We start from the raw sequence: 12,990 nt of genomic DNA, 5'->3' as shown, positions 1-12,990 counted from the left end.
TGCCCCAGTATAGGGGAATGCCAGAACTAGGAATGGGAGTGGGTGGGTTGGGGAGCAGGGAGAGGGGGGAGGGGATAGGGAATTTTTGGAGGGGAAACTAGGAAAGGGGATAACATTTAAAATGTAAATAAAGAAAATATCTAATAAAGAGTTACCATTTGGGACAAGACAGTTGAACACATTCATATTAAAGTCATATGGGCTCAAGTTGGGCTCTTCCCAGTATAAAGACAAGCAAGTGGAGAAGTTTAATTTCCCATAAACTAATACAATAATGCCAGAGAAAACACTGGGGAGGGAAGAGAGAGGGGCTGCTGATTGACCTGAAGTAAAAAGAACTTTCTGGAAAGAAGCTGAAGAAGGTCCATTCTAAGGAGATGGAACAGGGCAACTGAAGGTATAAAAATTAATACAATATCTTCTCAGTGGACTACTGAAGGCTATAACAACTTTAACTGACTTCTGCATGAGCTGTAGTGACGTGATGCCTTGTAGATTCTATGGAAAGTAAACTCACTACAATGACCACAAAGCACGAACAGGAGATCTTGGAGCGTGGCCAGCGCTCACTAACAGTGATGATTCCTGTGATCTTGCTCTTCACTGATAAGTACATGAGATATGAATATGTGACTCTTGGTCTGGATCCTGGTCTTCAGAACTTTACCTTTGTGTCAGAATTCCCTTTGTAACATAGCATACTTTAGTGTTAGGAAAACAAGCAAAACTACTATGCGCTCATTTTCCAGGTAGAGTATCTCAAACCCATAATTATTGAAAGAGTGGCAGGGAAGGATTTTTGCATGGAACTTTTTTTTCTTTTATAGAAAGCAGAATCCACTGCATATGCTGGCTTATCAGGAGACAGATGAAACCCATTCATATTCCATATGCCACACACAGAGAGGATCCCTAGGGGGAGAAGTTGGCTCCTTAAACGAGTCTTTGGCATTGAATAATGCTCATAAAATGCTAACCATGTGGGTACAATAATTACAGCTATGAATATACTTGTCCCTGATTGTATACAAGTAACTGCACCGATGCTCTACCAGGCAATAGATTAAGCTTATCCACAGAAAAGGAGCCATTCTCAAAATATTATCAGGCAATCGTAAGTGACACATGTATTGTGTGCTAGTTTCAGTTTAGAAGGTACATAGGCAGAAATAGAAGCACGAGTGTCATTTCACACGCCTTAATTCAATGAATCATAAGAATGTAGGAAAAGAAAATGATGCCCTTTCTAAACATTGGGATATTTAACCTTGTAAACATGATTATGCTTTAATAGCACTAATTAATTTCCTGGTTAGGAAAACAAGGAAGGGAGCTTTGCTCATGGTAACACCACTTGCTGAGCAGAGTATAAAAGGGAATACCAGCCCGGAGACCTTCAGATCCTCAAATCACTCTCTCAGAAACCCACCCAGAACCTCCACCTCTAACACCATGGTCAGCTCCTGTTGTGGCTCTGTCTGCTCTGAGGAGGGCTGTAGCCAAGGCTGCTGCCAGCCCAGCTGCTGTGTGTCCAGCTGCTGCAGGCCTCAGTGCTGCCAGTCTGTGTGCTGCCAGCCCACCTGCTGCCGCCCCAGCTGCTGCATCTCCAGCTGCTGTCGCCCCAGCTGCTGTAGGCCCAGTTGCTGCAGGCCCAGCTGCTGTGTGTCCAGCTGCTGCAGACCCCAGTGCTGCCAGTCTGCGTGCTGCCAGCCCACCTGCTGCCGCCCCAGCTGCTGCCGCCCCAGCTGCTGCATCTCCAGCTGCTGCCAACCATCTTGTGGTGGTTCTAGCTGCTGTGGCTCCAGCTGCTGCCGCCCTTGCTGCCGCCCCTGTTGCCGCCCCTGCTGCTGTCTGAGACCAGTCTGCGGTCAGGTCTGCTGCCAAACCACTTGCTACCGCCCCACTTGTGTCATCTCCACCTGCCCTCGCCCCATGTGCTGTGCCACCCCCTGTTGCTGAGCCTCCATGCCTTGATCCAGCTTCTATTTCATCTTTGTCCCCACAGTTGGCGACAGGGGCATACAGAGTCATATCGATGGATGTTGTTTTGCTGAGTAACATCTCTATATTTCATTGGACCCAACAATGGCTATTCTAGCTTCAATCCACATTCTTTATGTGGACCTTTCCTTCCCATAGAAGTGTGAATTAGCTTCTACTGCACCAGCTGCTGAATTGAATCATCCCCAGATTCTTAACACTTAGGTCCAAGTTACAACTCTCAAGGGTCCTCAGGTTGACTTCAATAGTTCTCTACTGTTGATCTTCATAGTCCCCGACTTAATTGTTCAATGAAGATGCTCTTCGGTCATTCTTATTCCCCCAGGTGCCCTGTGTTGTGTCACTGTGTCAAAATAAACCACTACTTTCCCACTTAGAAAACCAGTGTGATTGTATCATTCTCTAATATTTCTCTTTCATCCTGAAGACCTTGTGTTTTGCCCATACCTGTAGGGTGGATGACAAGCCTTTTCTAGTGAAAAAGAAAACGTTTAACTACATTTATCTTTTTTCATCAACCATCTCCTTTGTTTTTAGGCAGCAGTGAAAAGCTCATGGATAAAAATCAGAAAATTCATTTTAGAAAGACTGCAAATCATGTTCTACGCATTGATATTATGCATTTGCAAACATCTCATACATTCTACAAGGATAGTAGAATTCAGTATCAACTGATTTTTTTATTGGTTATTTATTTCATTTACATTTCCAGTGATATCCCAAAAGTCCCCCACACGCTCACCCACCTACTCCCCCACCCACCCACTCCCACTTCTTGGCCCTGGCGTTCCCCTGTACTGAGGCATATAAAGTTTGCACAACCAATGGGCCTCTCTTTCCACTACTGGCCGACTAGGCCATCTTCTGATTCATATGCAGCTAGAGACACGAGCTCCGACGGGGGGAGGGTGCAGTATTGGTTAGTTCATATTGTTTTTCCACCTATAGGATTGCAGATCCCTTCAGCTCCTTGGGTACTTTCTCTAAAAAGAATGAATTTATGAAATTCCTAGGCAAATGGATGGACCTGGAGGGCATCATCCTGAGTGAGGTAACCCAATCACAAAAGAACTCGCACAATATGTACTCGCTGATAAGTGGATATTAGCCCAGAAACTTAGAATACCCAAGATATAAGATACAATTTGTTAAACGCATGAAACTCAAGAAGAACGAAGACCAAAGTGTGGACACTTTGCCCCTTCTTAGAATTGGGAACAAAACACCCATGGAAGGAGTTACAGAGACAAAGTTTGGAGCTGAGACGAAAGGATGGACCATCAACTGATTTTTTAAAAAAATGCAATTAGCACTCAAAGTGCTAAATATGAAGACAGAGGATGAATGTGAGAGATTGGGGGATTTATATTAAACATCGTGTGTGTGTGTGTGTGTGTGTGTGTGTGTGTGTGTGTGTGTGTGTGTGTGTGTGTGTGTGTGTGTTTGTGTGTGTGTGTGTGTGTGTGTGTGTGTTTGTGTGTGTGTGTTTGTGTGTGTGTGTGTGTGTGTGTGTGTGTGTGTGTGTGTGTGTAAACTTTCATTTGCAAACAGAGGAAAGATGAAGTTGAAGACAATTCTGATTTAAAGTAACTAAGCTCCAGGATGCTTCTTCTCCCCATCCAGACAGTTCTGCCACACCAAGTTAGATTCCCTAACTAGGAAAGAAGACACTAGGATATGGAATGGTAGCATCATCGTGGTATAACTAAAGACCTTATGTCCCTGAGCACTATGGAGAAGAAAAAGATCTCTTTTGTTGTTGAAAGACAAGGTATCTCTTTGTTTAAAGATGATATAGATGCCCGAGTCTTGAAAGACAGCACAGATCTTCTCCTTCTCCTCCACCTCTTCTCTCTGCCACACACCAGCAGGCCCAGTCTCCAGCCCTACCTGACAGCCAGTATCTGCAAACCTATGTTCCCTTCCTGTTTGGCCTTTCAGTTGTCTTAGACAAGCAACTAAACCCACCCCGCTACTCTATCGTCACTTCACATGGAGATGCTTTCCTTTCTTCCTTTCTTTCTCTCTTTCTTCTCTCTTTCTCTTTTCCTCCTCTCTCTTTTTCTTCTCTCTTTTCCTTCCTTCCTTCCTTCCTTCCTTTCTTTCTTTCTTTCTTTCTTTCTTTCTTTCTTTCTTTCTTTCTTTCTTTCTTTCCTTCTTCCTTCCTAATGGCCTCACTTCCTCAACTTGAATGTGTGTGTGCACAGTGTTTTAAATATATTTTATGTGTGTGAACATTTCATCTGCATGTATGTCTGTGCACCACATGTGGGCCTGGTACCTTGGAGACAATCAGATGCAGTGGAGCTCGAGTTACAAATATTTTGAGCCACAGTGTGGGTGCTAGGGATCAAAACCAGATCCTCTGGAAGAACACCAGATGCTCTTGACCTCTGAGCAATCCCTCTAGACCACAGGTATTTTTACATATGTACCTTGGGCTGTTTGGAATGTATAAAATGTTTAGAATGTATAGGATTGATGCACATTTTACTCACTTGCTTTACAACTGCTTACAATATACTGCTTCATAACAGCACAGAGAGAGACCCCCTGTTCACTTTTAGGGCTGCCCACTGCTGCATTTTAGAAATGTGCCAGAATTTACTCCTTTGCACCCTATTAAAGAGTGGCTGGTCTTGTCCAGTTCTGCTCTGTTATTTTATTTCCCATTGTGAATAGAACTGATATAAATAATCCTGTAAAAAATACTGTCATATAGATATGTACAAGAATAATGCTGCTATTTATTGACAAATCTTTATAAGAAAATCACAAACATGCTTATTTCTATATTGTCAAATTTGGGTTTGTTTGAAACCCTAATGGATGAAAAGTAGCATCTCTTAGTATTTTATTTCTTTTATTATGCATGAAAGGGTCACATGACTTATTCCACCTCCTGTCATTGACCCCTCCAAATATTTTCAAAGCCTTGAAGTAGATTACACTTTTCTTCCTGCTACAGTCTAACCTCTATTGGGTATCCTGTCTGTGGGGAACGAGTTTCTGGTTGCAGGTGGGCAAGGAGCAAGTGGGCAAGGAGTTGGCGAGAGTGGGGGTGACAAACAGACACAACACAAGGGAGTGTGGATCAGAATGTATTGTCCAAACGAACACCAGGCTTTTTTATACAGAAGGAAAACAAGAAAAGCCAGGCAAACACATCCTCCAAGTTACATTGACACAAAACAAAAAAGAATGCATACATAAAAAGATGGCGGGGAGCAGGCTGAGTTTACCACTTAAAATGGAGCCAGGTGAATGCTCTGATGCAATGCTAGTCTATTGTTAAACCCACCACCAGGGCTTCTTTAGTAAATACCTGATTATGCTATTCCTCTGGGCCTAGTGAAGAAACCTGTACTAGAGGAATTCCCTTCCACTAACTCTTTCATTCGACAACCCACCTATTTGCTAGGCCGTTGTATATTCCTGTGTTTAGGTGTGACTTGGCTCTTGTCCTAAGTAATTACTATGCAGACTAGCCCTGAGATTTCCTAGCTCTGTACTTTGTAATGCCTGATTATTTTCACTGTCTCTACTAGAAGTAAATTTGAATGTTACTGAATAGGTAACATTCTTACTGAATTCCAAGCTCACCTTCGGCTTCAAGGATTTTCTAGGAACCATTGGAACACTGGTGGAGGCTTAGCTATGTCAAAAATCAATTCTTAAAGGCACTTATAATAAAACAATAATGAAAGAGAGCACACAGATCCAGACGCCAGACTAACGCGGGGACAGGTTTTGAGTATATGGGCTATGAGAATGCCAAGGTTCCAGGAGGCTGTTTCCATGAAACTCTTTGCCTCATGACTGCTTTCAGGCTTTAGGCCTATCAAGCAGACTGCACTGGAGTGGTTGTAGCATCTTCCCACTTTCATGCATCTTTTCAGGGAACATATTTCTCCCTTTTAAGCAACTGATCTTTTTCTAATCTATTTTTAAGTTTAAATAATAAATTCTATTTATTTAGAGGTAATTCCTCCATCTCAAATATCAATGAGATTTTTTAAGTTATTTGATTCACCCTTTTCTCTCTTTTTATTTAAGCTTTTTTTCATACAAAATATTTTGATATTCTTCCTTTATTGTGTTCCTTTCATATCTTCCCCTCACACCAAACTTTGTGTCCTTCCTCTCTAAACAAACAAAAAATAAGCTCATGTGGTCAGGGCAGACAGACCACAGCTGAAGCAATGTCAGCCTGGTCCCACACAGCACAGGCAGGGCATAACACTCCTGAGACAATCCCAGACATCCAGAAGTCCGGGATGCCACTAAGATGAACAAGTAAGTTGTGGAGAGATGGAAGAGAAAGAGAAGCAGAAGGATGTGTGCACAATGAGGAGAGGCAGAACCGGAGACTCAAGAGTACTGAGGGGCAGCATGATGTGAGCAGCCAGCCACATACAGCCATAGTGAGGTCCTGCCGGTCCCCCACTGCAACCCAGGACTATATCTGCGGGGTTTGTGGCCCCACAGCAGCTAGGATATGTTACCACCAAACACCAGGCAGGCATGCCTGATCTGGGCTGCCATCTGGGGCCATGTTAATATCTGAGGGCTATATGGAGCTGACCCCACCCCTCACCTGGGCACTGTGAGAGAGTTGGCCCTGCCCCACAGCAGCTACAGCTCTCAGGAGAATGGGCATCTTCTGCACCTCAACTGAGCAGCACAGTAAAGCTGACCCTGGTGGTGAGGGCTCAGGTGAGCCACACCAAGGGCATGAGCATGGAAGAGCTGGTGCTGAAACTTGTCTACTGTGTGGCAATGCCCCCCACCCTCTTCTTCCCCCTCTGTGGCATGCAGGAAATCTGGCCTGAGGGCATGAGATTGGGAGAGCTGGGTTTGCACGTTGCTGGCTATGGCATTGGGTGAGCTAGCCGGGATAGTGCTAGAAAGCTCACCCTGGTGGCGTGGGCTCAGGAACATTGGCAGGCTGATCAGTTCAGCTACAAGCCAGGTCAAGATCCAGCCTTTGAGTTGGCCCATCCCAACATATACCCCCTGTATGAACTGCTGTGTGGATGGGGACGATCCTGCAGATCCAAAGCTATTCGATCTCTATGACCCAGGGCAACAACAGGCTATCCGAAAGGAGCCCCAGTGAGGATCCAGTACTGATAGTATAGTATAAGCCAGTGGCCTCAAACCAGACCAATGACTCATTGCAATGAACATTTGCAAGCAAAGAAGTGTGGACTAAAGGGTAGAGTGTGGGACACACTGTAGCATACTGCAGCTTCCACAATGAAGGTTTTTTTTTCTTTCATGGGAGAGGTTATAAGGGTTGAGGGCGGGTGCAAGGGCACAGGGAGATGAACGAGACCAAGGTACATAATGTGAAATTCACACAGAATCAATGAAGAGGGAAAAAATACCCTCAAAAATGAAAGTCAAAACAAACAGTAAGACAAAAATAGCAAAGCAAACCAAAAGCCTGCAAAAGGAGTGTCTTCCTAACATCAGAAACATAATTATAAATGTGCACTTTTCATCTGCTAGTGAATTAGCTTACCTTTCTCAAGCATCAAATCTGTCCATCTGTCCCATGCCCTTTCAAGACATTATGTCCTGGAAAATGGGAGTTGAGCATGATTATACCCTACTCATCACAAATGTCCAATGTCTGAAGTTATGTAGTTTCACATTTTTCACTTTTTTATTGATTACATTTCTTCTTTGCAGATTTCATATATGAGTATAGTATATTTGGATTCCTCTCACCTTCACCGTCTCTTAACTCCTTCCCACCCCACCAGTTCTCCTTCTCCCTACAAATACTGTTCCCTCATTTACGTCTTTTTGTTTTGTTTTGTGAAACACTTGGCTTTAATCAGGCCCATGTGTGTGATACTAAGTTTGGTGCCTGGTCCACTCCCCAGTGAGTATAGAAATTAAAGGCAAGGACTCCACCTACCCTAGAATCTATCAATAGCCAACAGTTGAATGATTAGACAGCAGGAATGATTAGAGCCCCACCCTAATCCATGGCTGACTGCTGACAAGGCCAGTCTTGTTCAGAATCAGAATGGGTGGCTCTGCATCTGTCCTGTTAGAAGCTGTGCCTTGCTTGGAGGATGAAGGCCAACAGCCCTCCTCCCTATCCTCTGATCTTATATTCTTCTAGTCCCCTCTTTGGCAATGTTCCCGAAGCCTTAGAGTGTGATGTAAAAGTCTAATTTAAGGCTAAGCATTTGGCTGTCAGTGATTCTCAGCACTTTGAGCAGCTGTATAATCTGCATTCATTGCTGCTGGCTGCAAATAGAAGTTTCTCTGCTTAAAACTGAAAGTAGCACTTGTCTACAGGTATAAATATACACATCCAGAAGACAGCTTGCCTCTATATGAATTTAGCTAAACAACAGTAGTAAGTTTCCTTCTATGACTTTTCTAGACATGCGTTTTCACCTGGGACTGGATTCCTTCTAATTTATCTTAGAAGCTCTTTACATTGTACTAATGTGTGTGTGTGTGTGTGTGTGAGAGAGAGAGAGAGAGAGAGAGAGAGAGAGATGACTTAGTTTGTAGCATTTTAAAACTGTCATTGACTTCATTCTTTGATAGTTTCATAGATGTATAACATGTGTACTGATTATTAGTGTGTATTTTTCATGCTAAGACTATCAGGAAGGATTTGACTGCAAAAGAGTGTATTTTTACATGCATGAGACAGAAGCATATTAAACTGAGCTTCTCCGTGACGGGTGAGGCTTCGTTATGGCTGTTGGCTTTATAACTAGCTCTAGCTAATGTCATTGAAATCTGTTTTACCAATGTTTTTCCTTTCTACATTTATTCTTACAACCCTAGGCAGGCATTCACCTTTCCCTCCTGCACTACAACCATGACCTCGGTGTTCTTCCTGCCTCCTGTCATCCTCACACCTCCAAATGTTTGCAAAGCCTGGGCGCGGCTCACACTCCTCTTTCCTCTTAATGGCACAACATTCAGTATAAAGTCAAGAAAATCCTCAAATTCTCTCATCGAGTATTGTCTTTCTCTGTGATCTACACGGGTGATTAGACATGTTGACAATTCTGATGTGATGTGACACTCTAGGACAGAGGCAGTGGGGAAAGGAAGAGTGAGGGCAATAAATGTAAACAATGATCGGAAGTGAGCTGTGCTGGGTGTTGAAGGATGACTAGGAGTTTGCTAATGTGACAAGGAAGAAAACTTCCTAGGAAAATAAAATACTCTAGTTGTAAGAAATTACACCAGATTATCATTCTTCATATTCTATGAGAGACTGGCTATGTCCCTTCAGTCCATTTAGGACCGTAGTGTAAGGAATTAACAAGAATTGCACCCATTTCACAGAGTCCTCGAGAAATGTAAATAAGACAACAATTACAGAGGACTCCAAAAATGCCAGGCACACAGTAGGTATTCAACCAATTTTAACTATCAGAATTATCTCACTGCCAACTGGGAATGCACTGACTTAAACACATGATTTTATTGACTTTATTAAGCATGTGATTTCCAACAACCCTTGGAAAATCTGACAAGCTCTTTACCATGTACGTATCATGTTCCCTTAGTTATCTGCAAAAGAATGCTTATGACTTTATCTGTGTCTTATCTGAAGCAAAAACTTCTCCAATATACATTATTGAGAAAAATAACTCAGAATATGAACAAGACACAGCTTTTTAAATTATTTTCATTTATTCTTTAGGAATTTCATGCATGTAGACAATATATTAAGATCATTACTTGTACATATTCACTAGGCTTGTTGACTTACCAAAAGGCTGATCAAAATATGCCTTTAACTCTTCCCACTCTGATGAACATAAAACTAAAAATTTAATAATTTTTAAGGACCCATCATGCCAACATGCTTTTGCTATTCAAAAGTAATTATCACTGCAAGATTGTTTTACCTTTGAGAGATTAAATAAGACAAAACTGCTAGGACCCTCCCTAAACTAGACTATTTGAGAAATACAGTATTCTTTGTTGATTACAAGCTTCCACCCGCCTTCACACTCCCAAAATAACAGTATTTCATCCTGTTTTCCCACTTGTATCTCTAAAGACCCAGTTCTAACCTGTTGTGGCCAGAGATACAATCACCATAAAGTCCATTCTGAACATATTTCCCCAGGATAAGACCAGAAATAAGCAATGAACACTCAACCCAAAGAGACAAGTCATGGACTGTGTCTACTTTAGGGGATATAATATCAAAGTGAGAAAAGGAAAGTTGATTCTCTTGGGCTTTGCCAAATTGGATAGCTTGGAATATAGCAGGAAAAGGAAGCAGCTTTTTCTATATATAGATAACACAACTAATTAACTCAAACTAACTGATCTTCCATAGTATAAACAAGAGTCATGTGACCCTCAGCAGGGTATAAAAAGCAGGAGACAGCAAAGGAAGAGACTAGACAAGGAACTCTCCCCATCTTGTAAGCCTACCCAGAACCTCCACCTCTGACACCATGGTCAGCTCTTGTGGCTCTGTCTGCTCTGAAGAGGGCTGTGGCCAAGGCTGCTGCCAGCCCAGCTGCTGCCAAACCACCTGCTGTAGGACCACCTGCTGCCGCCCCAGCTGCTGTGTGTCCAGCTGCTGCAGGCCCAGCTGCTGTGTGTCCAGCTGCTGCAGGCCCAGTTGCTGCAGGCCCCAGTGCTGCCAGTCTGTGTGCTGCCAGCCGACCTGCTGCCGCCCCAGCTGCTGCATTTCCAGCTGCTGTCAACCCTCCTGTGGTAGCTCCAGCTGCTGTGGTTCTAGTTGCTGCCGCCCCTGCTGCCGCCCCTGCTGCAGCCCTTGCTGCAGCCCCTGTTGCCGTCCCTGCTGCCGACCCTGCTGCCGCCCCTGTTGCCGCCCCTGCTGCTGTCTGAGACCAGTCTGTGGTCAGGTCTGCTGCCAAACCACTTGCTACCGCCCCACCTGTGTCATCTCCACCTGCCCCCGCCCCATGTGCTGTGCCATCCCCTGCTGCTAAATCTCTTTGAATATGCCATTTATCTCTTCAATCTCAGCAGATGAAGTCCTTCCTTCTAAAAAGTGCATAGTGTTTGAGGGACTTGATCTCCTGAGTCCCAGAAGTCAGACTTGTTTGCAATTGTTCCGTGTGAACATTCTGACTTCTGTCCAAAACTCTTGCTTAAAATGATTTTATCAAATACCTCCAAATAGCTTAACAGATCTCCCACAACATGTCTCACCTTGTATTTTTATCTATTCATCATGCTGGAGGAATTTAAATTATCCCTGGCACTTAGATGAGTATGCATTTTTAATCCCCATGACATTAAAATCCACTAATTGTCTTTTATAGCTTTTGCAAAGATTTTTCATACTTTACTACTTCTGTGTAACAAAAATAAACATCCAACACAAGGATAATAAAAATTGAATGCGACTGCTTCTTTCTTTAAAAATATATATGTAAATATGTTAAAAAATCAAAAAAAGAGGGTGAGTGAAATGGTACAGTGGATAAAGGCAGTTAGTTAATTAACAAACCTGCTGATCAGAGCTGTAAACCTGGCAATCACGGGGTGGGAGGAGACTGACTACCATGAGTGGTTCTCTGAGTACATGCATGCTGTGGCAACTGCAAACACACACACACACACACACACACACACACACACAGAGTGGGGGGGGGGATTAAAATTTAAAAAGAGAGAAAGAAACCTTGAAGCCTTTGCATATGTTTCCTGGGTAAATGTATTTTTTTTAATCTTAGTTAAATAGTTAGTTACCTAGCTATTTATTGAGATTGTATTTTAATTATGACATTTCTCCTTCCAAATCCTTCCATATATCCCACCTTACTCTCCTTCAAATCTACTGCCTCTCTTTTCAGCAGTTGTTGCACACACATATTCCCAGATATAGGTTGAGCCTACTACCAAAAACCACAGCCAATCATTCTGCAGAGTTGTGGAGCACAGTCCCAACAGATACATCTATAAAAAACATTCCCTCACCCACAGCTCAGGGAACATTGTGGAAGAGAAGATGGAAAGATTTTAAGAAATAGAGGATCAGGGAATTTGCTGTGAGATTGTGTCTCCTAGTAACATCAAAAACTACACCCAAAAATCTCACAAACTTCTGCCCACGTGAGAATTGTATTTTGGTACACTTAAAAAGCAGAGCACACCCCCATCAGTTGCAGAGCTCCATTCATTTTCGTGGCCATCTAGCCATCTCTCCTGTCCTTCCCCTCACCTGAACCCGAAACCCCCACTCCTCTCCCCCAACTCCCCTCCCTGTCAGTCCCCTCCCTCCATCTGCCTCTTATGAATATTTTATTTCCCCTTCTAAGTGAGATTCAAGCTTCCTCATTTGGCCTTCCTTCTTGTTTAGCTTCTTTTTGTCTGTGGAGTGTACCATGGTACCTGTATTTTATGGCTAATATCCACTTATCAGTGAGTACATACCATGCATGCCCTTTTGGGACTAGATTAGCTCACTCAGGATGATATTCTCAAGTTTCATCCATTTGCCTGCAAAATTCACGATGTCTTGGTTTTCATTAGCTGAATAGTATTCCATTGTGTAAATGAACCACATTTTCTTTATCCATTCTTCAGTTGAGGGACATCTAGGCTGTTACCAGTTTCTGGCTATTATGAATAAATCTTCTGTGAACATAGTTGAGGAAGTGTCTTTGTGAAATGTTGGGGCATCTTTTGGGTATATGCCCAGGAGTGGTATAGCTGAGTCTTGAGGTAGTTTTGCTTGCAGACAGGAGCATATTGTGCTCTGAGAGGCTTCACGCGGCAGCTGACTCAGACAGATACAGACACCCATAGCCAAACAGTGGATGGAGCTTGGGGACTCTTATGGAAGAATAGGAAGAAGAATTGCAGAGCCCAAAGGGGATAGGAACTCCATGTGAAAACCAACAGAGTCAACAGAGACCCTTGGAGCTCTCAGAGTCTGAACCACCAATCAAAGAACAAACACAGGCTGGACCTAGGCTTGCCCCACTCATATGTACCAGATGCGCA

The 12,990-nt window shown here is 43.2% G+C and overlaps 2 protein-coding genes across 2 annotated transcripts; both read left to right on the top strand.

Moving 5' to 3' along the window:
* The first annotated feature begins 1,398 nt into the window (after positions 1-1,398).
* Positions 1,399-2,376, top strand: Krtap4-7 (keratin associated protein 4-7). The gene has a single exon (NM_029613.1). It carries the CDS (start codon positions 1,453-1,455, stop codon positions 1,957-1,959), a length of 507 nt encoding a protein of 168 aa, NP_083889.1. The 5' UTR covers positions 1,399-1,452; the 3' UTR covers positions 1,960-2,376.
* An 8,027-nt stretch (positions 2,377-10,403) lies between these two features.
* On the top strand, positions 10,404-11,374 carry Krtap4-2 (keratin associated protein 4-2). Its single transcript, NM_026807.2, has one exon. It carries the CDS (start codon positions 10,464-10,466, stop codon positions 10,965-10,967), a length of 504 nt encoding a protein of 167 aa, NP_081083.2. The 5' UTR covers positions 10,404-10,463; the 3' UTR covers positions 10,968-11,374.
* The last annotated feature ends 1,616 nt before the right edge of the window (positions 11,375-12,990 follow it).

This window comes from Mus musculus, chromosome 11, assembly GCF_000001635.26.
Source record: "Mus musculus strain C57BL/6J chromosome 11, GRCm38.p6 C57BL/6J".
NCBI lineage: Eukaryota > Metazoa > Chordata > Mammalia > Rodentia > Muridae > Mus > Mus musculus.
The sequence above is the reverse complement of the archived record's forward strand: the minus strand, read 5'-3'. Positions and strand labels throughout refer to the sequence as shown.

Coding starts and splice junctions, on each gene's coding strand:
- Krtap4-7 (NM_029613.1), top strand. CDS start 1,453: ATGGTCAGCTCCTGTTGTGGCTCTGTCTGCTCTGAGGAGGGCTGTAGC.
- Krtap4-2 (NM_026807.2), top strand. CDS start 10,464: ATGGTCAGCTCTTGTGGCTCTGTCTGCTCTGAAGAGGGCTGTGGCCAA.